A 26,284-nucleotide genomic window follows, 5' to 3' on the forward strand; every position below is an offset into this window, starting at 1 on the left:
CCAGTCCCTTCCCAGAGACTATTATCCCACTGCTACTATAGGCACCATCTCTCCCTACTATACCTGCTATCCCACAGCCCCAGTCCCTTCCCAGAGGCTATTATCCCCCCACTGCTACTATAGGCACCATCTCTCCCTACTATACCTGCTATCCCACAGCCCCAGTCCCTTCCCAGAGGCTATTATCCCCCCACTGCTACTATAGGCACCATCTCTCCCTACTATACCTGCTATCCCACAGCCCCAGTCCCTTCCCAGAGGCTATTATCCCCCCACTGCTACTATAGGCACCATCTCTCCCTACTATACCTGCTATCCCACAGTCACAATCCCTTCTGGTTTCAGATGCTAATATAAGGGTGGATAAGAGGCTAATACTGTATAAGGATGGATAAGGGGTGAAGCCCTGTTCTGACCCAACACTGACCGGACCTGGCCCCACCCTGACACCAGTGAGACACACAGGAGACTTTGTTGATGATGCAATTTTTTTTTCTTTTTTAATTTTGCTCGACTGAAGCAGGCACAAAGAGGAGAGGAGAGTAAGGGGCATATAAATCTGTGAGAGGGTCTCCGAAAGATATAAAGCTTGCACTAACTACCTTCGTCTTCTCCAGAAATCCGGGTGTGTTCTGTACAGGGAATGAATGTTGAGAGGGGCTCGGGGGTGACGAGAGGCTCCCAAGCTGAGGGGCAATAGGGCTGGCAGAGCGCATCTCTGAAGAAGTCCTTGGTCGGCGAAAGAATAAAAAACCCAGAGGGGCCATCCAGGCGTCACAGTTCTGTCTGGCAGTGAAAGGGTTAGCCAAGAGGAATGCTAATTATAAGCAGATTAGGTAGAAGCAGTAGAAGCCTCAATGCTGTGCCAGTTTGGGGAACAAGATGGGCACTCGTGCCAGCGCCATGCTGAGAGCGCTGCTATTTGAGTCTTTGCTCTCGGAGGTTGGGAACACACTTCCTCCCCGGTGTCACGTTGTGGCAGAGACAGATGGGCTGAGGTCTGTGCTGGGGGGGGGGATAGTTTCCCATAAGTTCTCAGTCTTTTAATCCAGTTCACCCTGCGGTTCTTTGCTCTTCCCTATTGGCACAGTCAGCTCCGGATTCCTCTCCCTCAAACCGACCCTACAAAAACTCAGAGCTTCTGTCCCTGTAATAAGGAAAGAAAACATAGGGGTTAGTGCTCTGTGACTTTGTATTAGTGCCCTCCCCCAGGTAAAGGAATCCACCAATACTAAACAGTTATATATCTTGGGCTGCTCTCTTTCCCCTGGTCAGGCAGAGGTGCAGGAAACACTCCCTTTAATGTTTTTGTGCCCATATGTGCACTCCAGAACATGAGGGGTGGGCCGGGTGCAGCACATGGGTGTCCCTTTGGATGCCCCCTAGCTTGTCATACAGATGTGCAGGGATAGGTGGGGTGCAGAAGCCATTGCCTCGGCTGAAGGAAGTAAATGAATGGGCCCTACAGGAAGTACTTTTACACCCTGGGGCAATAATAGCTGAGCCCCCACAAAGATCAATGCAATCCACAGCCACCTTATTCGGGTGAGACCAAGTCTAACCATCCCACCTGCCCATGGGAAAGAGAGCAGTCCAGGAGCAGAAGGTACAGGTAATCTCAGCCTTGTGTCTGGGTATTAGGGTAATTTTATTCACTTTGGAGGAGGATACCGTAGAGTTAAAAGATTGATAGATTATAGGAACCCTTACGGCTATTTTATATACTGCAGACTGAATTCCACTTGTCAGCTATTTGACATCTTGCCACTAGATGTCACTGTATCATTAGTTCATGAAGCTAAAACTCCCCTTTATACAAAGTTATGTATTGACATCCCCTAAAGGCCCCCATACACGGGCCGAAAGAAGCTGCCGATATCGGTCCCTTGGACTGATTCAGCAGCTGAAATTGGCCAGATATCGTTCGGCCAGGTTAGAAAATCCAGTCGGATCAGGGACCGCATCGGCTCGTTGATGCGGTCCCCGAACCGACTGCCCATGGCCGCAAATGTAATCCGATCGTTTGGCTCCAGGGCCAAACGATCGGATTATTTTTTTTTTAAGCAACTTGCTACCCGATATCGCCCACCCGTAGGTGGGGATATCGGGTAAAGATCCGCTCGCTTGGCGACATCGCCAAGCGAGCGGATCTGATAGTGTATGGGGACCTTAATTCTGGGGGTAGAAGAGTAACTTTCTTCTTCTTTTTTGTAGTCTACTCTAAAAAAACTGATAGGGAATGTGGGAATGTAGTTCATTGGTTGAACCTAGGCAAACCCAACACGGAGCCTCAGTGATAAGTATGGGTGTTTACTATAGAGCAGGGATCCCCAACCTTTTATACCAGTGAGCCACATTCAAATATAAAAAGAGTTGGGGAGCAACACAAGCATGGAAAAGTTCCTGGGGGTGCCAAGTAAGAGCTGTGATTGGCTATTAGGCAGCCCCTATATGGACTGGCAGCCTACAGGAGGCCCTGTTTGGCAGTACACATGGTTTTTATACAACCAAAACTTGCCTCCAAGTCAGGAATTCAAAAATAACTCCCTGGTTTGGGGGCACTGAGAGTAACATCCAAGGGACTGGGGAGCAACATGTTGCTCACGAGCCACTGGTTGGGGATCACTGCTATAGAGAGTATCCCCATTTTGTAGTTGACGTGACACCTTTCAGTTGATGCATAAAAGGATACCTGGCACCCAATCATTTGCATTTCTTAAGCATGAACAGGCCCAGGTGTGACCTGTGCTATATTCCAGCCTGGCACACTATGGGTGTTTTATTGTTGCACTAATGCTACACCTCTATAGAGATAACCAAGGGGGCCAAGATACATTTATGGGGTATTTAGAGATGAGTGTAAGAGCACATGCTATGGGGATCAGCCAGACCCAGCAGGATCTACATGCTATGCTATGGGGATCAGCCAGACCCAGCAGGATCTACATGCTATGCTATGGGGATCAGCCAGACCCCACAGGATCTACATGCTATGGTATGGGGATCAGCCAGACCCCACAGGATCTACATGCTATGGTATGGGGATCAGCCAGACCCCCCAGGATTTATGTTTATGCCATGGAGCTTAGTCAGTCCCTGCAGGAGCTACATGCTGTACTATGGGGATCAGTCAGACCCCGCAGGTTCTACACGTTATACTGTATGACTGGCTCCTCACTTACCCCTCTTCCTGTCTCGTTCTTCCATCTGTCTGGTTATCTCCCAGGTACTTGCCCCTCTCATGGGAGGTGTACTCTGGGTGTTGGCTGAGAGATGCTGTGTCTGGAACCCAGTCGCTCTTCTGCAACCCTAAAACAGAATTTGGACCCTCCTCCATTGCCCCGGGCCCCTCATCGTAGGACAGGAGATTTCGGGAGCGGACTGCAAAATAAACAGAAAACACCATGAAGTTGTTGAGTGGCTCAGTTGCACACATGGGTCTGTCTCTATAAACAAGGAGCTGTCATTCTCCCAAACCCCAGCAGTCTCCCCATGTGAGTGCCTGGGGGGGAGAGAATACAGTAGGGAGCAGTCGGGGGGAGTGAAAGACTTACTTTGGCTGTGGGTGTATATGTCGGGGGTCAGCAGAGGAGCTGATTTCACTGTCTGGGACCCTGAAGAAAATTCTGGAAAGGAGGGGATCAGGGACCCAAAGGCAAGAACAAAACACAGCACCATGACCTGTAGGGAAGGCATTACATAGAATGTTACACCCTGGAGATGATTGGTCTCCATCTATCTCACACTCACACATCATTGGTCTCCATCTATATCATACTTACACAGGATTGGTTTCTATCTATATCATACTGATACAGGATTGGTCTCTATCTATATCATAATCACACAGGATTGGTCTCCATCCAGATCATACCCACACAGGATTGGTCTCCATCTATATTACCCTCATACAGGATTGGTCTCCATCTATATCATACCCACACAGGATTGGTCTCCATCTATATCATACCCACACGGGATTGGTCTCCATCTATATTATACTCACACAAGATTGGTCTCCATCTATATCATAGAGACACAGGATTGGTCTCCATCTATATCATACCCACACAGGATTGGTTTCCATCTGTATCATACAGACACAGGATTGGTCTCAATCTGACTGTTGTCCATCAAACTTCCCCCCACCAGATTGTTTCCATCTGTGTCCCCACCCCAAAGGGTCTCAGTCTCTGGTCCCCACAATACTGGTCTAAGTCTCACTCCAGGATTGCTCTCTGTCTCACACCTACAAAACTGGCCCCATCTGTCTAACACCATCTCAGGATTGGTCTACACCTGTCTCACATCCACACAATACAAATCTGGTTGTACACTAGAAGATCTGCTCATCTGTCAATGTCCAAGGAGATTGGATCAAACGGGAGCCCCAGAGCAACACAGCTCAATGAAGTTCTTGTCTAAAATAATATTTCTACTGGTTCAGACCTGATGAAGTATCAGTGTCAATGATAACCAATGAAATGGCCATGCACAGGCAACTGGTCTCCATCTTCTGTCACTTGGTCTCAGTCTATGTTACATCCAGGTCTCCTATGATTTCCGTGCTCACTGAGCTTCTCTCTACTGGGCTCCTCTGTATCAATCCCAGAATGTCTCACATAGGGAATGGGGCACCCCTACATCTATCAACCCCTGATATGCCAAAAGGTGTAAACCATCCCACACTTCCATTGCCACAATGAAACCCTATACACTTGGTGTGCACAAAAGTAACTGCCAATCAGAGCTTCCCATGCAAAAAAAGTAGAGGAACTGGCACTTTCTCTCAGCATCTCACACACCCTCTCTCCCACTCACATACACATAATGCTACACCAGTCTGTGCCACACAAACACTCAAGCAAGGGTCTCTGTGGCAGTGCCACAGTATGCCATAGGCTTTACCATTAGGCAGGTACTTGTCTGGGTTGCAGCCAGTTTACATGGTCTGGGCACTTTCCCTGTCACCAGCGCCTGCAACTTCTGCAACTGCTGCAGCAGAGACCTGTGGGCAACACGGAATAGAAATGAATACCTGATAACAAGGATTCTAAAGAAGTAGTGGTGATGAGGTACCTAGAGAGATTCTGACAGGTGGGTAACTTCTGGCTACATTAATGCATGTAATGGCTGTGTGCTCAGTGCCAGCAATGGCTGCCCCCAAAAACACTCAACTGGAGGCTCAGGCCTTATGGCTAGGGCAAAGCTGGCATACATGGCACAGTTGGACATGACGTTCTGCCCTGGCAAAGACAAAATTTAACCAATACGGGTTTAATTCTAAGTAAAAATCTTAATATTACCCCCTTAGTGGTTACTTATATCTTTGATGCAAAGCTGTAACAATGGGACATGGGGTTAAAAAGGGGAATCATACTGGGAATAGCAGGAGCTATGTGAGCTCTTTCAGCAGAATAACAAAACACCTTAACTCCTAGCATGCTCGGTAACTAGACAGATAGATAGATGACAGATAGATTAATAATTAGATAGATAGATAGAGATGATAGATAGATAGATGATATAGATATTTTGCAGTTTACATTGTTGACAGCAGGTGGTGCTAGAATACCGCTATTCCATTAATTCCACTTATATTACCCAATTATACCTATGTTAGGGACAGAGTGCCAGTGAACTCCATTAGGGAATGAGAAAGGGCATCAGATGACCAGCAAAATATTTATGGGGAAAAAAACTGATCAGTTTTGGAGTCAAACAGCTTGAAATTGGATTACCCATCTTAGTGCTTTCCCACACCCCTCACCTGTTGGCGTTCTCCAAGGTTTCTACTTTCTTCCACAGGTCGTTGTTCTGTGATGTGAAGGTTTCCACTCTAGAAGGACAAGCACAACAATTGTCCTTAGAACTCCACCATTCCAGAGCCACCCTGAGCCCAAAGCCACCCTTATCCCAGAGCCACCCTGAGCCCAAAGCCACCCTTATCCCAGAGCCACCCTGAGCCCAAAGCCACCCTTATCCCAGAGCCACCCTGAGCCCAAAGCCACCCTTATCCCAGAGCCACCCTGAGCCCAAAGCCACCCTTATCCCAGAGCCACCCTGAGCTCAAAGCCACCCTGATCCCAGGGTCACCCTTATCCCAGAGCCACCCTGAGCCCAGAGCCACCCTTATACCAGAGCCACCCTTATCCCAGAGCCACCCTTATCCCAGAGCCACCCTGAGCCCAAAACCACCCTTATCCCAAAGCCACCCTGAGCCCAAAGCCACCCTTATCCCAGAGCCACCCTGAGCCCAAAGTCACCCTTATCCCAGAGCCACCCTTATTCCAGAGCCACCCTGAGGCCAAAACCACCCTTATCCCAGAGCCACCCTGAGCCCAAAATCACCCTTATCCCAGAGCCACCCTGAGCCCAAAGCCACCCTGTACAAGTAGACCATGCAGGTAGCTTCTTAACTCCTTCCCCTCCTCCTATCTCTTTTATCATTCCCAGGTCCCTTCATACACAACCAAAACTCTTCTTTCTGCAAGATATTTTCCTTCTTTTTCCATCCTGCTTCATACTGATCCTCAGCTCTTCTCCAAACATCTACCTGACCTCTTTATCCAAGTGATGTCCGGTGTCACTTCTGAAATGACCATTCCAAGCACTATCCTATGACTAAGGCTAATTTCATTGTTCATTTCATTGTTCCCTTCTATAAGCGGAATAGTTGTGTGCAGGATCACAAAATTCCCGTTTCCTTCATTTACTGCTCCACTGTCTTCCCAAAATAATAGCAGTCATTTAGTTTCTTCATCATAAAACTTCTCACTAAGTGACTCCCCAGCCGTATCCTGATTCCAAGCCCCCCGCCCTTCCAAGTCCTGACAAGTATGGCACACAGCTAAAGTATAAAGGATCTTCTCAACCTTGACAACTCACTTTTTCTCCAGACACTCCACATATTCCTTTTTTTTCCTTCGGCTCTCTTGGGCTGAGATCTGGATGGGAAGATTTAGAGATTTGCATGAGTGCACATATCTATGATCAAACTGTAGCCTCTTCAAATCCCATTCATCATTCAAGCAGTCTGCCCATGGGCTCTCTTTAATCTTCCATGTGTTCTGGGGTATTATACATGGAATTGGCACTGTATTTATCCTGCTGTGTGTTCTGGGGTATTATACATGGAATTGGCACTGTATTTATCCTGCCGTGGGTTCTGGGGTATAATACATGGAATTGGCACTGTATTTATCCTGCTGTGGGTTCTGGGGTATAATACATGGAATTGGCACTGTATTTATCCTGCTGTGTGTTCTGGGGTATTATACATGGAATTGGCACTGTATTTATCCTGCCGTGTGTTCTGGGGTATTATACATGGAATTGGCACTGTATTTATCCTGCCGTGGGTTCTGGGGTATTATACATGGAATTGGCACTGTATTTATCCTGCCGTGGGTTCTGGGGTATAATACATGGAATTGGCACTGTATTTATCCTGCTGTGGGTTCTGGGGTATAATACATGGAATTGGCACTGTATTTATCCTGCTGTGTGTTCTGGGGTATTATACATGGAATTGGCGCTGTATTTATCCTGCCGTGTGTTCTGGGGTATTATACATGGAATTGGCACTGTATTTATCCTGCCGTGTGTTCTGTGGTATTATACATGGAATTGGCACTGTATTTATCCTGCTGTGTGTTCTGGGGTATTATACATGGAATTGGCACTGTATTTATCCTGCTGTGTGTTCTGGGGTATTATACATGGAATTGGCACTGTATTTATCCCGCCATGTGTTCTGGGGTATTATACATGGAATTGGCACTGTATTTATCCTGCCTTGTGTTCTGGGGTATTATTCATAGAATTGGCCCTGTATTTATCCTGCTGTGGGTTCTGGGGTATTATACATGGAACTGGCGCTGTATTTATTCTGCTGTGTGTTCTGGGGTATTATACATGGAATTGGCACTGTATTTATCCTGCTGTGGGTTCTGGGGTATTATACATGGAATTGGCGCTGTATTTATTCTGCTGTGTGTTCTGGGGTATTATACACGGAATTGGCACTGTATTTATCCTGCTGTGGGTTCTGGGGTATTATACATGGAATTGGCGCTGTATTTATTCTGCTGTGTGTTCTGGGGTATTATACACGGAATTGGCCATGGGAAACTATGAAGATATCTGTGTAGAAAATATCTTTAAATAGCTTCCCCCAAACACAAAAATAGCCGTCTGCCAAGGCACTCTTCAGACCACCAAGTTACGTATGCCCAACATTCTCTTGGGTGCTGCATTGAAAACCCTTAATGTCAGTCTGCCCCCAATAAACCTCTAAAATAATACCAGGAGCAGAGGACACTTTACTAAAATTATTAAAGATTTGTGGTGGAGTCACTCTTCGGGCAAATGATGGATTAGGTGGCTGCCTAGTTTCAAGGATTAAGGATAGGTCCCACAAGATGACACTGGAAGGGTATAGAAGCCGCCATTCACCTTATTCTTGATCTTTCTTCGCACTCTCTTCAGAGCCTTCTCTTCGGTCTTTGTAAGGGGGAGTTTAGTGGGAATGGGGTAGCCCTCAGCGATTAGAGTCCGTCTCTCCTCCTCGGTCAGCATCAACGGGCCAGATGTGCCTTGTAGTTTCTACGCACCCAAATAAAAACAGACATTACAGCTTCTCTACGACACATCATTGTACCAGTATATTTAACATAGGGAGAGTCCAACGTGTGACCAAGTTTCTTTTGTTGTAATGTTACTTATCTCCAGTAACATAACCCAAATCAAATATTAATGGTTATTGGCTACTAGAGATTTTTGGGCCAAGGCCATGAGTAAACATCAGCGGGTTGGTGTGCCACCTACCATCTATCCCACAGAGCTGACCATAGAGATTTAGACAAGGAATACTCACATGGGGTGCAGTAAGTAGTGGTGATGAGGATATAGCATGTGAAGAGCGCGGGGCAGGACGGGCTGGGCTTGGGGGTGGGAGAGATCGGGGGCTCTGTGAGCCATCACTGTCGCTGCTGTGACTACTTGGTGGGGTGAGAGGCATCATCCCTAAAACATCTAGAGAAAAAAACATAAAATATGTGTTACAATACAAAGACCATGGGGGAACCCACAGTATCGTTCTAGTATTTTTAGGGTGACACATCCTGATAGGCTAGGTACAAGGCAGGTCTGGGGGATGAACATTAAAAAGTGCACTGGCTTGGGGTACTATTACTTCTGCGTGCCACCATCTTGGCCGATGTCCCAATTTACTGCCCTGGACAGCCTGCACACACAGTAGAATTAAAATGCAGAGAGTAACACGTAGGGTTAATGAACTATTTGGACATAGTTTGGACTATTATTCTACTGTGGGCTATTCGGGCAAGGCATCACTGGGACACTGGCAGAGACAGCGGGCAGTTCTCAAGGAATAGTACCCAGGGTTGGTGCATTTTTCAGCATTTTTAGGTCTGAGGTCTAAAGTAAGCAATTATAATTACTGGGGGTGGTACATAACATATTGGCATCCATGGCAGCCATGATGCTGCCCCACTGCGCCCCCCAGTTTTGCTATAGAAGTTGCTAAAAACATAATTATAGATGCAGGAAAATTCACCAATGAGAATTCTACTGATAAAAAACTTCTTTATAAATGCAGAAGAAGTGACCAATGAGAATGCTGATTCCCAGCACTGTGTCAGGCCCCTTGCTGGTACCTTACATATAGAGATAATGATGGCATTTTCCCCTCATTATATGGCACAGGAATCAGACATGGGGATAAGGGCAGACTTGTTCAGTGCTGGGAAACTGGGTTTAATGCTCCCAACTCCAATTGCAGGAACAGAGAACATGGAGCCGGATTTATACAGATCAGCTGGGATTCTCATTGGGGGATTTTTCGCATTTTAAAGCAGTCGCTGGCTGTGGGGATTTGGGGGAAAGTTTTATTGTGCAATATTGCTTTAAGAATACAGCCCTGATGTTGCTGGACTACAGCTCCCAGCATGCCTCACCCTTCATTATATGTTACATAATTCTGGGATTTGTAGTCCATCAGGGTTTACATTCATTTGAATTTGTCCATTACAAAAGAAAGGAATCCTGTAATAAAGCAGGGATAGGGACAGGCAGTAAGGGGGGGGGGGGGGGGGGGGCTGTACAGAACAGGAATAGGTACAAGGTAGTTACACTGATAGAAGTAGGGGTAAGAGAAGGCTTCTGACCCACCTGTTGGTACATTTATGAAGCTATGTGGCACACCTGGTTCAGCCTTTATGTGCGATATCGGTGTCCTGGGCACATTCTGCAACGGAGCAAGTTACAGGGATCATCTACAGCGCTACAAGCTTGATACTCAGAGAGCAGACAGCATGTAATACATATACATATAATACACATACAGGTAATACACAAACAGGTAATACAAATACGCGTAACAATCACGCATATAATGCACATACAGGGAATACACATAATACACATACAGGGAATACACATACATGTAGTATACATACAGGTAATACACATACAGGTAAGAAACATACATGCAATACACATACAGGTTATACACATATATGTAGTATACAACAGGTAATACACATACAGGTACGAAACATACATGTAATATGCATACATGTAATACACAAACATGTACATATACATGAAATCCACATACGTGTAATACACATACAGGTAATACAGATATCGGTAATACACATACATGTAACACACATACATGTAACACACAATACATACGGTTTCCTAACATCCCACTGTGTTACTAGGCACACTACCACCCAATTGCAGCCTCTTCCCAGACTGATGGGAAATCTGCAGGCTACTTGCTGCCTATGTACAGACCTACAGCGGCCAAACACAATAAAAGGAAAGCCGGATACAGCTGAGAGGATTCTCAGTAGTTAAGTAGACCAATTGCAACTAAAAGCAATGGAAGAAAGCACTGCTCACACTGCCCCCTGGCTGTCACACACACACAGAGCACACAGATCCCTAATGACTACAATAAAGCCCATATGATAGTGATTGTAGGGAGTCTGTCAGATGTCTGGGGGGAGCATTATCCCCCCCTCACTGGTTACTGCCTGCCCTGGGGCCCTGCTATAAATAAATAATAAGCGTGTCACAACATTCACGGCATTCCTGCAAGTCTAGGAACATGGACCTCAGTGCGTTCTCTTTGTTAAAGGGGTGGGTCACCTTTACGTTAACTTTTAGTAAGTTATACAATTCTAAGCAACTTTTCAATTGGTCTTTATTATTTATCTGTTAGAGTTTTTGATAGGGATGCCCCAAATCCAGTTTTTTGGGTTCGGCCGAACCCCCGAATCTACTGTAAGCTATTCAGCCGAATACCGAACCAAATTAGCTAATTAGGATTTGGAAGGGTTAACATGACAAAAACTTGGACATTTTTAGGATTCAGTTCAGCCAGAACCGTGGATTGGTCGAATCTGAATCCTGACGGAAAAGGCCAAACCCTGGATTCAGGGCATCCCTAGTTTCAGAATTATTTGACTTTTTGCAGTTTTAAATGGGGGTCACTGACCCCGGCAGTGAAAGAATTATCACTCTGTGAGGCTACAGTTTTATTGTTATTGTTACTTTTTGAAACTTTCTTTTCTATTCAGGCCCTCTCCTATTCCTATAGCTGTCTCTTATCCAAACCACTCCCTGGTTGCTAAGGTAACTTGGATCCTAGCAACCAAATAGCTGCTGAAACTCCTGATTTGAAAATAATATACAGTAACTAAAAAATAATAAAAAATGAAGACCAATTGCAAATTGTCTCAGAATATTACTCTCCACATCATACTAAGGGGCACATTTACTAATCCACGAATGTCCGAAAAGCGTCCGAATGCGTTTTTTTCATAATGATCGGTATTTTGCGTCTTTTTCGAGCACTCAATACGAAAAAGTTGCGACAATTCGCGAAACTCGTAATGGCTATGAAAAAGTCGCGACAATTCACGAAAGTCATAATGGCTATGAAAAAGTCGCGACAATTCACGAAATTTGTAACGGGCATGAAAAAGTCGCGACAATTCACGCAAGTTGTAACGGCTACGAAAAAGTCGCAAAAAATACGAAAAAGTCGCAAAATGTTCGTTTTCAAATCCGAATGTTTCCCATTCGGATTCGTGGATTAGTAAATCAGCCCCTAAGAGTTAACTCAAAGATGAACAATCCCTTTAAAGGGCCAAAGGCAACCGTTCCTTAGAGAAGCACTGAGAGAATCCTGCTCGGAGCACTTGCGTCCCTGGCAACGGTCGGACCAAGCGAGCAGTCACTCACCTCCTCGTCTTGGGGGCCCATGGATCCCTGGGCATGTTCTAGTGCGGTGCTGCAGTGCGCGGCGTTGGTTTGTGCCGTTAGACTGTGTTCCTGTTTGACCAGTAGGGAGCAGATCTCGTGCTCCAAGGCCCAGACTCCGTTGCTAGGGGGCTCTGAGGGAGAGAAAAAAATTAGCCACCTCTAATACACCCCAAAAGCCCACTCTGTAGTAAACAGTACATATACCCCCCCCAACTTACACACAGCTTATTCCAACATTGCTTTTTGGGGTACTTTTGCAATTTCCATAACCATTGCTACAATTATGAATGTATAACAGGAGTGCCCCCTGCTGTTTTGTCCTGGTATTGGTAAAAGCTTAATTTAGTTTTAGTATGAAGTAGATATAGAGAGTTACTGGGGTCCAATTTATCCTAGCAACCAGAAACTGGTTATACTGTGAGACTGGAGGATAAATAGGAGAGGCCTGAATAGGAAGATAATAAATGAATATGAAGTAATAAAATGTCACAATAACAATTAAATTGTAGCCTCGCAGAGCAATAGCTTTATGGCTGTGACCCCCATTTAAAAACTGGAAAGATGCAGAAGAGGAAGGCAAATAGATATAAAAGTAAAGACTAATAGTCCATTAAGCTAAAGCCTTCAAAATAATACCCAATGCATACACACAGAAACATTGATACACTATGTATACTGGAGCCCAAGATGAAATACTTGTCCAAGAAGTCGTCCAAGCCACTGTTAAAAGGATTAATGTATTCTGCCATTACTACATCAATGTCAGTGTGGCCTGAGCAATAGAACTGAGCAGACAAGACTCTGAAGACGCTTCCTGCATCAGTCACTGAATAGATACGATGACTCCCAGGACTGCAATGTCATATTCACTAACCGGTCGGACTTTCTTCATCCTCCTCCTTGATGGTGAGGGCAGGGCTCTGAGGGGCTGAGTCTCCACTCAATGAGTAGCTGTGTTCGGCTTGGATAGGTGGCGATGGGCTCTCCACATCCATGTCGAGTAAGGAGTCTCGGTCCAGTAAGGGCGGGTCATCGAAAAAACTGTTAAATAGCTCATTGGAGAAGTCATCAAGAGCTTCTGAGAAGTGCTAGGGGGGAAATGGGGAGAAGTGAGAATAAACATACAGAGACTTAAATATAGAACATTATGGCAGATATGTACCCAAGCGGCTACTTATTCACCCATCTAATTCAGCTGCAGGCCAGTCCTGTTATTCTTGTATGGCCTTAATCAGGGCCAGCATCTCTCATGTATTATAAGGGATAATGTACCCCCTACTGTAAATGATAAGGATATTAGCAGTCACTGAGGGGTTCTGTGCCCATATAAAGGCACAAGGCTGCAGGCTGAGTTATACAGGGAACTCTGAGTATCACTCATGTATTATAAGGGATAATGTACCCCCTACTGTAAATGATAAGGATATTAGCAGTCACTGAGGGGTTCTGTGCCCATATAAAGGCACAAGGCTGCAGGCTGAGTTATACAGGGAACTCTGAGTATCACTCATGTATTATAAGGGATAATGTACCCCCTACTGTAAATGATAAGGATATTAGCAGTCACTGAGGGGTTCTGTGCCCATATAAAGGCACAAGGCTACAGGCTGAGTTATACAGGGAACTCTGAGTATCACTCATGTATTATAAGGGATAATGTACCCCCTACTGTAAATGATAAGGATATTAGCAGTCACTGAGGGGTTCTGTGCCCCCCATATAAAGGCACAAGGCTGCAGGCTGAGTTATACAGGGAACTCTGAGTATCACTCATGTATTATAAGGGATAATGTACCCCCTAATGTAAATGATAAGGATATTAGCAGTCACTAAAAGGTTCAAGCAGAGGGCATGGCACAAACATGGCTTCCATTATGATTTCCAAAATGCAAGTTCTAATTCCATTCATGCTGCTGCTGTAAATCCTTGGGCACTGCACACACACACATATATATATATCTGTATTATGAGCAGACAGACATTCCCCCCCCCTAACTGGTGTCTACTAGAAACATCTCATGTGAATACATTATGCAGGCCAGGAATGTGTACAAAACAATCTCATTTTATTACTATATTGCAGTTTGGTATAATAACCGCTTGGCCGCTAATATCCTGCTCCCCAGCAGTGAATTAACCCCTGCCGTGCCAGTGAGTTCGCCCACGCCGCGCTTTTCTGTACATTAAATAAACCCATCTCTGCGGAAGGGACAGCAGTTAATAGTTCCCATGTCCAGAATCTGAATGAGCTCTGAGGCATTTTATGGCACCATCTGTTCCCATAATAAAAACACCTCCTGTAGCAGTCGGCAAGGGGTTAATTCTGAGTGCTAGTAAAGCCAGCATGAGATCAGGAAGCTGGATTGGCTGGTTACTGACGGCTCTGAGCCAATGGGAGAGGAGCATGCAAAAAAAGTGAAAGTTAGTGGAGCCTTATGTCTGGCCACAGAGCCCGGGAGTGCAGGGTTAGAATGGAGCAGTCGCTGTTAGTGAGTCGGAAAAGCAGCGCAGGGTGTTTGCATTCAGAGTGCAACATGTACCGTATGTACCGCAAATCATAGCATGCAAATACAACAACAATAACAACAACAACAATAACAACAACTCCTCCCACACCCACAATTGCCCTAATCTTCTAGTGCAGCTAAATTATAAATACTAGGAGAGATGGGAATAATATTGGATAGAAGGCACTGGGAAAATATATCATTTTATACCATATTAAATATATTAGTATTAGATTGTAAGCTCTGCTGGTGCAGGAACTGCTGTATCATCTCTGTAATGTGGGCAGAACAGGCCAGTGCTATAGAAATAAAGGTTAATAATACTAAAAGGGCATGGGGAAAGTCATCAGTAAGCATCAGTAGTAGTTAGGCTATTCACACTATAAATCTATGCCAGTATAAAATTCCCCTATGTATAAGCACAATTCAGCAGGAACAGCCCCCTAAGTTTGCTCATAGCCTGTACAGAGAGATACCATAAAACTATGGCACATAGGGATTCCCCTTGTACTAAGCACAATTCAGCAGGAACAGCCCCCTAAGTTTGCTCATAGCCTGTACAGAGAGATACCATAAAACTATGGCACATAGGGATTCCCCTGTACTAAGCACAATTCAGCAGGAACAGCCCCCCCTACGTTTGCTCATAGCCTGTACAAAGAGATACCATAAAACTATGGCACATAGGGATTCCCCTGTACTAAGCACAATTCAGCAGGAACAGCCCCCTAAGTTTGCCCATAGCCTGTACAGAGAGATACCATAAAACTATGGCACATAGGGATTCCCCTGTACTAAGCACAATTCAGCAGGAACAGCCCCCTAAGTTTGCCCATAGCCTGTACAGAGAGATACCATAAAACTATGGCACATAGGGATTCCCCTGTACTAAGCACAATTCAGCAGGAACAGCCCCCTAAGTTTGCCCATAGCCTGTACAGAGAGATACCATAAAACTATGGCACATAGGGATTCCCCTGTACTAAGCACAATTCAGCAGGAACAGCCCCCTAAGTTTGCTCATAGCCTGTACAGAGAGATACCATAAAACTATGGCACATAGGGATTCCCCTGTACTAAGCACAATTCAGCAGGAACAGCCCCCTAAGTTTGCCCATAGCCTGTACAGAGAGATACCATAAAACTATGTAACATAGGGATTCCCCTGTACTAAGCACAATTCAGCATGAACAGCCCCCTAAGTTTGCTCATAGCCTGTACAGAGAGATACCATAAAACTATGGCACATAGGGATTCCCCTGTACTAAGCACAATTCAGCAGGAACAGCCCCCTAAGTTTGCCCATAGCCTGTACAGAGAGATACCATAAAACTATGGCAGCATAGGGTTTCCCCTGTACTAAGCACAATTCAGCAGGAACAGCCCCCTAAGTTTGCCCATAGCCTGTACAGAGAGATACCATAAAACTATGGCAGCATAGGGATTCCCCTGTACTAAGCACAATTCAGCAGGAACAGCCCCCTAAGTTGACTCATAGAAATCATACAAAAATGCATGCAATATGCCAAATCATGTGTGCTCCCACAGCCAAATGTCAGTTGTACATGACATAAGCCACTTTGCACTAATTCTGCTAGTAAATAAGACCCACTGTATTTGGGGTTGGGGGGATGAAGGGTGGAGCCATGATATAAAGGGGCATGGCAGTGTCATAAAGGGGTGGGCTGTGGCGTTAGACCAGACAGAAAACAGGGGAAGTAAAAAAAGAAGTGACCAATGAGAATGCTGATTCCCAGCACTGTGTCAGGCCCCTTGCTGGTACCTTACATATAGAGATAATGATGGCATTTTCCCCTCATTATATGGCACAGGAATCAGACATGGGGATAAGGGCAGACTTGTTCAGTGCTGGGAAACTGGGTTTAATGCTCCCAACTCCAATTGCAGGAACAGAGAACATGGAGCCGGATTTATACAGATCAGCTGGGATTCTCATTGGGGGATTTTTCGCAATTTAAAGCAGTCGCTGGCTGTGGGGATTTGGGGGAAAGATTTATTGTGCAATATTGCTTTAAGAATACAGCCCTGATGTTGCTGGACTACAGCTCCCAGCATGCCTCTACCTTCATTATATGTTACATTATTCTGGGATTTGTAGTCCAGCAACAACTGAGTAAAGTTTGGTTGAGCAGTGCTGTGTAGCAGGGTTTACATCCCCTTTAAATAATATGTGTCACCTGTCAGAAAAAATCGTCAGTACCTGATGCCTCCTTTTTGGTGTTACCGGCCCTTTAAAGAGACACAGATACCGACACATATGTATTCAGATTCCTGTGACACTCAGCACTGAGCTGCCATTTAGTGGGTCATGTGACTCTCAGCCCAGCGGAGCTATTTCTGGGGCTGGATGTGTGGAACTGGGATGCAGTTCAGCGATTTGTGATAATTAAAATTCTACCCCACTAGCGAGGACCTGTAATCTGGGATTAATTCCTTTCTAGCTCCTCCCCACAATGGGAAATGTCAGTGATTCTTCATTAGCGCCAACACTGTGCCTTTAATAATGTCATTTTCCTTTCCAGAATATTCAGCCTGCCAGTATTCCCTCATCAGCACCAGCTCGGCACCTTTCATTTGCCAGTAACCCTTCACTAGCTTTACCCTATGGATAATCCCTCCCTGGGACTCACATAGAACATTGAATTTGTGATTAAATGGGTGGTTCACCTTTTAGTATGCTATAAAATGGCCAATTCTAAGCAACTTTTCAATTGGTCTCCATTATTTTTTTTTTTATAGTTTCTGAGTCATTTGCCTTCTTCTGACTCTTTCCAGCTTTCAAATGGGGGTCAGTGACCCCGGCAGCCTCTGTGAGGCTACAGTTTTATTGTTATTGTTACTGTTTATTACTTACTTTTCTTTTTAAATCATCTCCTATTTATATACCAATCTCTCATTCAAACCACTGCCTGGTTGTTAAGGTAATTTGAACCCTAGCAACCAGATAGCTGCTTAAATTCCAAACTGGAGAGTTACTGAACCAAAAGTGAAATGAATAAAAAAAACTACAAACAATAAAAAATGAAGACCAATTGTAAACTGTCTTATAACATTACTCTCTACCTAATACTAAACGTTAATGCAAAGGTGAACAACCCCTTTAATCCTTCACTATTACCTACCTAGAACCCATATATTTGATTAATCCCTCACTAGTACCTGCCTAGATCCAGTATCTGTCATTAATCCCTCACTAGTACCTGCCTAGAACCCGTATCTCTCATTAATCCCCTCACTAGCACCTGCCTAGAACCTATATCTCTCATGAATCCATCACTAGCACCTGTCTAGAACCCGTATCTCTAATTAATCCCTCACTAGCACCTGCCTAGAACATATATCTCTCATTAATCCCTCACTAGCACCTGCCTAGAACCTATATCTCTCATTAATCCCTCACTAGCACCTGCCTAGAACCTATATCTCTCATTAATCCCTCACTAACACCTGCCTAGAACCTATATCTCTCATTATTCCCTCACTAGCACCTGCCTAGAACCTTTATCTCTCATTAATCCCTCACTAGTACCTGCCTAGAACCTATATCTCTCATTATTCACTCACTAGCACCTGCCTAGAACCTTTATCTCTCATTAATCCCTCACTAGTACCTGCCTAGAACCTATATCTCTCATTAATCCCTCACTAGCACCTGCCTAGAACCTATATCTCTCATGAATCCCTCACTAGCACCTGCCTAGAACCTATATCTCTCATTAATCCCTCACTAGTATCTGCCTAGAACCTTTATCTCTCATTAATCCCTCACTAGTACCTACCTAGAACCTATATCTCTCATTAATCCCTCACTAGCACCTGCCTAGAACCTATATCTCTCATTAATCCCTCACTAGTATCTGCCTAGAACCTTTATCTCTCATTAATCCCTCACTAGTACCTACCTAGAACCTATATCTCTCATTAATCCCTCACTAGCACCTGCCTAGAACCTATATCTCTCATTAATCCCTCACTAGTACCTGCCTAGAACCTGTATCTGTCATTAATCCCTCATTAGTTCCTGCCTAGAACCTGTAACCTTTAATTACCCTCACAATTTCCATTTTAGAATCTTTAATTTCTTATTAATCCGTTATTAGTAGCTGTCTAGAACTTGTATCTGTCATTAATCCCTCACTAGCACCTGCCTAGAACCTATATCTCTCATTAATCCCTCATTAATCCCTCATTAGTACCTTCCTAGCACCTGTAACCTTTAATTACCCTCACAATTACCATTTTAGAATCTTTAATTTCTCATTAATTTTTCAGTATCCAGTATCTGTCATTAATCCCTCACTAGCACCTGCCTAGAACCTATATCTCTCATTAAACCCTCACTAGCACCTGCCTAGAACCCGTATCTCTCATTAATCCCTCACTAGCACCTGCCTAGAACCTATATCTCTCATTAATCCCTCACTAGTACCTGCCTAGAACCCGTATCTCTCATTAATCCCTCACTAGCACCTGCCTAGAACCTGTATCTCTCATTAATCCCTCACTGGGACCTGCCTAGAACCCGTATCTCTCATTAATCCCTCACTAGCACCTGCCTAGAACCTGTATCTCTCTTAAATCCCTCACTAGCACCTACCTAGAACCTGTATCTCTCATTAATCCCTCACTAGCACCTGCCTAGAACCTGTATCTCTCATTAATCCCTCACTGGGACCTGCCTAGAACCTATTTCTGTCACTACCCCCTCACTAGTAGCTGCAGAGAAACTTTATATGTCATTAATTCCTCACTGGTATCTCCAGAACCTAAAATCTAGCATCTTTCAAATGGGGGTCACTGACCCCAGTAACCAAAACACCTATTGTTCTGTGAGGCTACAATTATATTGTTTATGTTATTCTGTATTAGTTATCTTTCTTTTCAGGCCCCTCCTATTCATATTCCAGCCTCTCATTCACTCCACTGCCTGGTTGCTAGGATAAAATGGATCCTAGCAACCAGAGAGCTGCTAAATTCCAAACCACAGAGCTGCTGACAAACCAGCTAAATCCTTCAGTATCCAGAAAATAAAATAACGAAGGGCAACTGCAAATTTCCTCAGGATATAACTGTCTGCGTAAAACTGAAAGTTCATTTAAGGCAAATAACCCTTTACCACAACAAAAATACCTTACACCAGACCTTAAAGGGGATATAAACCCAGCCATGATGCTGTCCCACTGCGCCCCCTAGTTTTGCTATAGAAGCTGCCAAAATGCATTATTATAGATGCAAGAAAATTCACCAATGAGAATTCTACTGATAAAAAACTTCATTATAAATGCAGAAGAAGTGACCAATGAGAATGCTGATTCCCAGCACTGTGTCAGGCCCCTTGCTGGTACCTTACATATAGAGATAATGATGGCATTTTCCCCTCATTATATGGCACAGGAATCAGACATGGGGATAAGGGCAGACTTGTTCAGTGCTGGGAAACTGGGTTTAATGCTCCCAACTCCAATTGCAGGAACAGAGAACATGGAGCCGGATTTATACAGATCAGCTGGGATTCTCATTGGGGGATTTTTTGCATTTTAAAGCAGTCGCTGGCTGTGGGGATTTGGGGGAAAGTTTTATTGGGCAATATTGCTTTAAGAATACAGCCCTGATGTTGCTGGACTACAGCTCCCAGCATGCCTCACTCTTCATTATATGTTACATTATTCTGGGATTTGTAGTTTCCAACCAAAGGACTCCCCAAAGCAAGCACCAAAATCACTGCATGATCCCCATACATACTCACTAAGCGCAGCCCCATCTGGCCCCAAGCAGGGGCGGCACAGCACTCACAGCCCAACTCACAGAGGGCAATACACCTGGTACTTGGCAGGCAAAGTGCAGAACTGACAGTGTGTGCTCAACATGTGTACAGCACAGCTCCCCTCTCTCTCTCTCTCTCTCTATATATATACATATTATATAGTCTAGTAACCCATAGCAACCATATGCAGTGCAGTTGTGCAGGCTGCATAAATGGTATGTCTCTACAAGCAATCAGATGTCTGCCTTCAAACATCAGACCTGTGAATGCTACCTGCTGATTGGTTGCTATGGGTTACAAGACATTAACTAATTAGTGGTAATAAATTTCAAGTTTTATCACATCCTTCAATGACAGAATTCCGTATGTACCACCCAACCACTCAGGAAATCGCCCTCCTGACTGTCACATGATTAGCGGTCCCTGCACATTGGCCGGGCCGGAGGGGGAGAGGGGCCTGTTGGAATGGCAGGGTTTCCGGGACACAAATATCCTAGAGTTCAAAAGTAAGAGAGAACTGGAAAGATTTCGGCTGGAGAGAGTGAGATGAGGCAGAGACGGCGGCAGGTCCAACTGGCGAGAAATCAAAGGAGCAGCAGTTCTGAGCCAACACAAGCCCAGCGCTATAACCAGAGCAATGTGTGCAGAGGCAGCACACCCAGACATTCAGGGGGAGAGAAGATACGGAGAACAAGGAAAAGCAAGACCAGTGGGAGACGGGAAGACACGGGAAGAGGAGACACGGGGGGGGGGACATGGGGAATAGAAAATGAAATTATGTTTTTCCGGTGAGACCTAAAGAAAAAGGGTTCAAAACTAAGGATAAAAGCTGAAATCAGGGATGTTGTAGCTCCATAAGAACATGAGGGTGATTATTATTATACAAGGGGCAACGGCCCACTCTGTGCCACCCTAAACCCACCTCTGGATGGTGTCAGAGAAGAGAAGGACAGATGGACAGATAAGATAATAAGAGGCATCTTGCACTTTCTTCCCATTCCCTTTGTGCCTCAACCCTCAGGACCCAACCGATGCCTCTGTAGCATGGGTATCAGTGGCACACGTTGGCACATTCACCTGCTGGGGCACCTTATGGAACAATAGGAAGGGGGCCATACACAGTTTGGGCACTCACGTGGTATCTGTTTAACCCAAAGCTGGGACAAGTAATACTTTGGCACCCAAGGGAATACTTCTTGGCCCAGCGCCCTGCACATATACCCCTCTCCTATCACTCTGACTGCACAACGCCCCCTATTGCCCTGCTGCTAGATCTGCCCTCCAGTCCCCCTGCCTTTTGATTCCCACTATTGCTGCTCGTTCATCAATGCTGATGTCCTCTCCTTCATCTTCTGTTTGCTCCCCCCAGTTGCACCCAAGGTGCATGCCTCTTCTGTCTCTACCCCTCCTTCCATCCCTGGTTGTGCCCACAGCCTCTGGGTCAGATATCAAAGTGTATCACCAAATTCTTCTCATTTTAAAGGGGATACAAACCCAGCCATGATGCTGTCCCACTGCGCCCCCTAGTTTTGCTATAGAAGCTGCCACAAAACTTAATTATAGATGCAAGAAAATTCACCAATGAGAATTCTACTGATAAAAACTTCATTATAAATGCAGAAGAAGTGACCAATGAGAATGCTGATTCCCAGCACTGTGTCAGGCCCCTTGCTGGTACCTTACATATAGAGATAATGATGGCATTTTCCCCTCATTATATGGCACAGGAATCAGACATGGGGATAAGGGCAGACTTGTTCAGTGCTGGGAAACTGGGTTTAATGCTCCCAACTCCAATTGCAGGAACAGAGAACATGGAGCCGGATTTATACAGATCAGCTGGGATTCTCATTGGGGGATTTTTTGCATTTTAAAGCAGTCGCTGGCTGTGGGGATTTGGGGGAAAGTTTTATTGTGCGATATTGCTTTAAGAATACAGCCCTGATGTTGCTGGACTACAGCTCCCAGCATGCCTCACCCTTCATTATATGTTACATTATTCTGGGATTTGTAGTCCAGCAACAACTGAGTAAAGTTTGGGTGAGCAGTGCAGCGCAGCAGGGTTTACATTCCCTTTAAACCAAAACTTTTTTTCCTTAACCCACAAAGTTTACCCTAAGTCCACCCTCTCATGACTCCACACCTTTTGTTAGTCATAGGACAGCAGGCATGTAATATAGTACAGAGTAAGCAAAGAGAATAATTTCATGATTTTGGGCTTTAATAGCCATTAGATGCTGGGAGTTGTAGTTCTGTAGGGTATCTCTAAGAAATACACATGACAGGCAGATAGAGATGAAAGCGAGCGGAGCCATGAGTAGGAGCTGCTGTGCTGCTATAACCTGGGGAGAGAGGCCTGCGAGTGCCGTCCAACTCCATGTTTGTGTGACTCACTAGGGAAATCCTGCTCCTCCGGCCAAAAGATGGAGGGAAAAAAATGGTGTTTAATATCTGTATCTCCCAGCGGCCGGGCCAGGAAGCTTCTCCCACAAGAACCAGATCTGGATTCATATATTATTATTATTGTTCTATTTCTCAGCATCAAGAAAATAAGCAAAGGGATGGATAGGAGCACGCCAAGGAACATTATCTCCAATTCTTCATTTTTATTTTATGTACTTTTTTATGTACTTCTGAGAACTAATTTGTTGCTAAATATAACCAGTTTTCATGCGGCCTTTCTACTGCTGAGCATTCTCATCCCATTAACTCTGCTAGGGCAGGACTGCTGCTTCCAATGGGGGGATCAGATAGGATCTGTGCCACTGTGACAGAATGCTCTGTTATACAGATAGCTAGAATCTCAGCCATAAAGCAGGGCAGGACTGCTGCTTACAATGGGGGGGGATCAGATAGGATCTGTGCCACTGTGACAGAATGCTCTGTTATACAGATAGCTAGAATCTCAGCCATAAAGCAGGGCAGGACTGCTGCTTACAATGGGGGGATCAGATAGGATCTGTGCCACTGTGACAGAATGCTCTGTTATACAGATAGCTAGAATCTCAGCCATAAAGCAGGGCAGGACTGCTGCTTCCAATGGGGGGATCAGATAGGATCTGTGCCACTGTGACAGAATGCTCTGTTATACAGATAGCTAGAATCTCAGCCATAAAGCAGGGCAGGACTGCTGCTTCCAATGGGGGGATCAGATAGGATCTGTGCCACTGTGACAGAATGCTCTGTTATACAGATAGCTAGAATCTCAGCCATAAAGCAGGGCAGGACTGCTGCTTACAATGGGGGGATCAGATAGGATCTGTGCCACTGTGACAGAATGCTCTGTTATACAGATAGCTAGAATCTCAGCCATAAAGCAGGGCAGGACTGCTGCTTACAATGGGGGGATCAGATAGGATCTGTGCCACTGTGACAGAATGCTCTGTTATACAGATAGCTAGAATCTCAGCCATAAAGCAGGGCAGGACTGCTGCTTACAATGGGGGGGATCAGATAGGATCTGTGCCACTGTGACAGAATGCTCTGTTATACAGATAGCTAGAATCTCAGCCATAAAGCAGGGCAGGACTGCTGCTTACAATGGGGGGATCAGATAGGATCTGTGCCACTGTGACAGAATGCTCTGTTATACAGATAGCTAGAATCTCAGCCATAAAGCAGGGCAGGACTGCTGCTTACAATGGGGGGATCAGATAGGATCTGTGCCACTGTGACAGAATGCTCTGTTATACAGATAGCTAGAATCTCAGCCATAAAGCAGGGCAGGATTGCTGCTTACAATGAGGGGATCAGATAGGATCTGTGCCACTGTGACAGAATGCTCTGTTATACAGATAGCTAGAATCTCAGCCATAAAGCAGGGCAGGACTGCTGCTTACAATGAGGGGATCAGATAGGATCTGTGCCACTGTGACAGAATGCTCTGTTATACAGATAGCTAGAATCTCAGCCATAAAGCAGGGCAGGACTGCTGCTTACAATGGGGGGATCAGATAGGATCTGTGCCACTGTGACAGAATGCTCTGTTATACAGATAGCTAGAATCTCAGCCATAAAGCAGGGCAGGACTGCTGCTTACAATGGGGGGGATCAGATAGGATCTGTGCCACTGTGACAGAATGCTCTGTTATACAGATAGCTAGAATCTCAGCCATAAAGCAGGGCAGGACTGCTGCTTACAATGGGGGGATCAGATAGGATCTGTGCCACTGTGACAGAATGCTCTGTTATACAGATAGCTAGAATCTCAGCCATAAAGCAGGGCAGGACTGCTGCTTACAATGGGGGGATCAGATAGGATCTGTGCCACTGTGACAGAATGCTCTGTTATACAGATAGCTAGAATCTGTCTACTGCCTGACTGGTCCCTGCCCATAGCACCCAATCGAATGTTTACAAACAACAGACTAGTAAAGCTGCCTGCTGATTGGTTAGTTTACATGTTACCAGGTGAGAGGAAATGTTTCTCTTAACTTTGACATCTCAGTGCTTAACTGTAAATGAAATGCAACCAACTGAGCAAAATAGCAATGTTGTATTAAGTTTTGTATATTTTTATATTGTAGAAAAAAAGTAATGCTCAGTGCTGCCCGAGGCTTGCTGCCTACCCAACCGGCATATTTACACAGATGGGCCAATCAGGTAGGAGAGCGATAGCCCCCCCTCTCCTGTTCACCTCCAGAACTGCCAGTAAGTACCCCCAGGGGGGCAGAACTAGGTGAATCTGTTATACATTTCCTGTTCAGAAGAATCGGAAGCTGAGCCGCAGAACATAAGAAATATCCATATATACAGTATATATACCCCAGGGGGCACCCATACAGCTCTATAAAGCCTCTTCCCTCTGTGCCAGTGAAACCGGACGTGGATTCCAAACACTTTCCACCCAACAAAGGCGTGACGCTACAAATAAACATGACTTCTGCCCCGAAAACGCAATGAACCTGCACTGTTCTTATTGCACACAGAGGCCCGGGGTACTTATTACTACTGTATAGCACCGACATATTACACAGCTGGGTATTTAAAGGAGAACTAAAGCCTCGCGAAACGTATCATTGGGGAGTGCCAGAACCTTAGGGTGCCCCCATATCACAAAATGCCCCACGTCATTTCCATTCCCTGCTTGGAACCCCATGATCAGCAACCGGCCATATGCCCATGGGTAGTTGCCCAGTGGCCCTGGGCTGGTGTGCTTTTAATTAACTTTTAGTATGATGTAGAGAGTGGGACAATTGGCAATTGGTCTTATTATTAGTCATTTTTTAGTTATTTCACTTTATGTTCAGCAGCTCTGCGGTTTGGAGTTTCAGCAGCTATCTGGGTTGCTAGGGTCCAAATTACCTTAGAGACCAGGGAGCATCTGAATAAAAAAACAAGTTATAAAAAATAACAAAAAAAAATGCAGCCTCACTGAGCAGTGATGGGGTCAGTGACCCCCATTTGAAAGCTGCAAAGAGTTAGGAGAAAAAGGCAAATCGATTAAAACCTATAAGAAATAAATAATGAAGACCAATTGAAAAGTTGCTTAGAATAGGCAGTTCTATAACATACTTTGAGCCTAGTCACTGGTCAAGCTAATGCCCCCCACCCCGGCAAAGCTACCCACTGTGGGGCTGAGGGGTGTGTCGCCATATACACAGGGAATGTTTGTACCCAGCATACAGCGTTAATCACTGGTGAATTATTTGACTTACTGGGGATCAAAAAAGTTGTATGGGCCTCAAAA

At 45.0% G+C, this 26,284-nt stretch overlaps 1 protein-coding gene across 1 annotated transcript in view; it reads right to left on the bottom strand.

Annotated features, from left to right (window-relative positions):
* Nucleotides 1–474: 474 nt before the first annotated feature.
* creb3l1 (cAMP responsive element binding protein 3-like 1) overlaps nucleotides 475–26,284 on the bottom strand; it is a 39,470-nt gene continuing 13,660 nt past the window's right edge. Inside the window, exons 2-12 of the mRNA XM_031900481.1 lie at nucleotides 13,178–13,391; nucleotides 12,283–12,434; nucleotides 10,195–10,270; nucleotides 8,879–9,036; nucleotides 8,458–8,607; nucleotides 6,889–6,947; nucleotides 5,771–5,839; nucleotides 4,909–5,008; nucleotides 3,555–3,681; nucleotides 3,183–3,381; nucleotides 475–1,147 (exon numbers count right to left, since the gene is read on the bottom strand). Coding sequence (XP_031756341.1) covers nucleotides 1,123–1,147; nucleotides 3,183–3,381; nucleotides 3,555–3,681; nucleotides 4,909–5,008; nucleotides 5,771–5,839; nucleotides 6,889–6,947; nucleotides 8,458–8,607; nucleotides 8,879–9,036; nucleotides 10,195–10,270; nucleotides 12,283–12,434; nucleotides 13,178–13,391 — 1,329 coding nt within the window. The 3' untranslated portion in view covers nucleotides 475–1,122. The remainder of the gene's footprint in view (nucleotides 1,148–3,182; nucleotides 3,382–3,554; nucleotides 3,682–4,908; nucleotides 5,009–5,770; nucleotides 5,840–6,888; nucleotides 6,948–8,457; nucleotides 8,608–8,878; nucleotides 9,037–10,194; nucleotides 10,271–12,282; nucleotides 12,435–13,177; nucleotides 13,392–26,284) is intronic.

The sequence above is a fragment of the Xenopus tropicalis genome, chromosome 4 (assembly GCF_000004195.4).
Source record: "Xenopus tropicalis strain Nigerian chromosome 4, UCB_Xtro_10.0, whole genome shotgun sequence".
NCBI lineage: Eukaryota > Metazoa > Chordata > Amphibia > Anura > Pipidae > Xenopus > Xenopus tropicalis.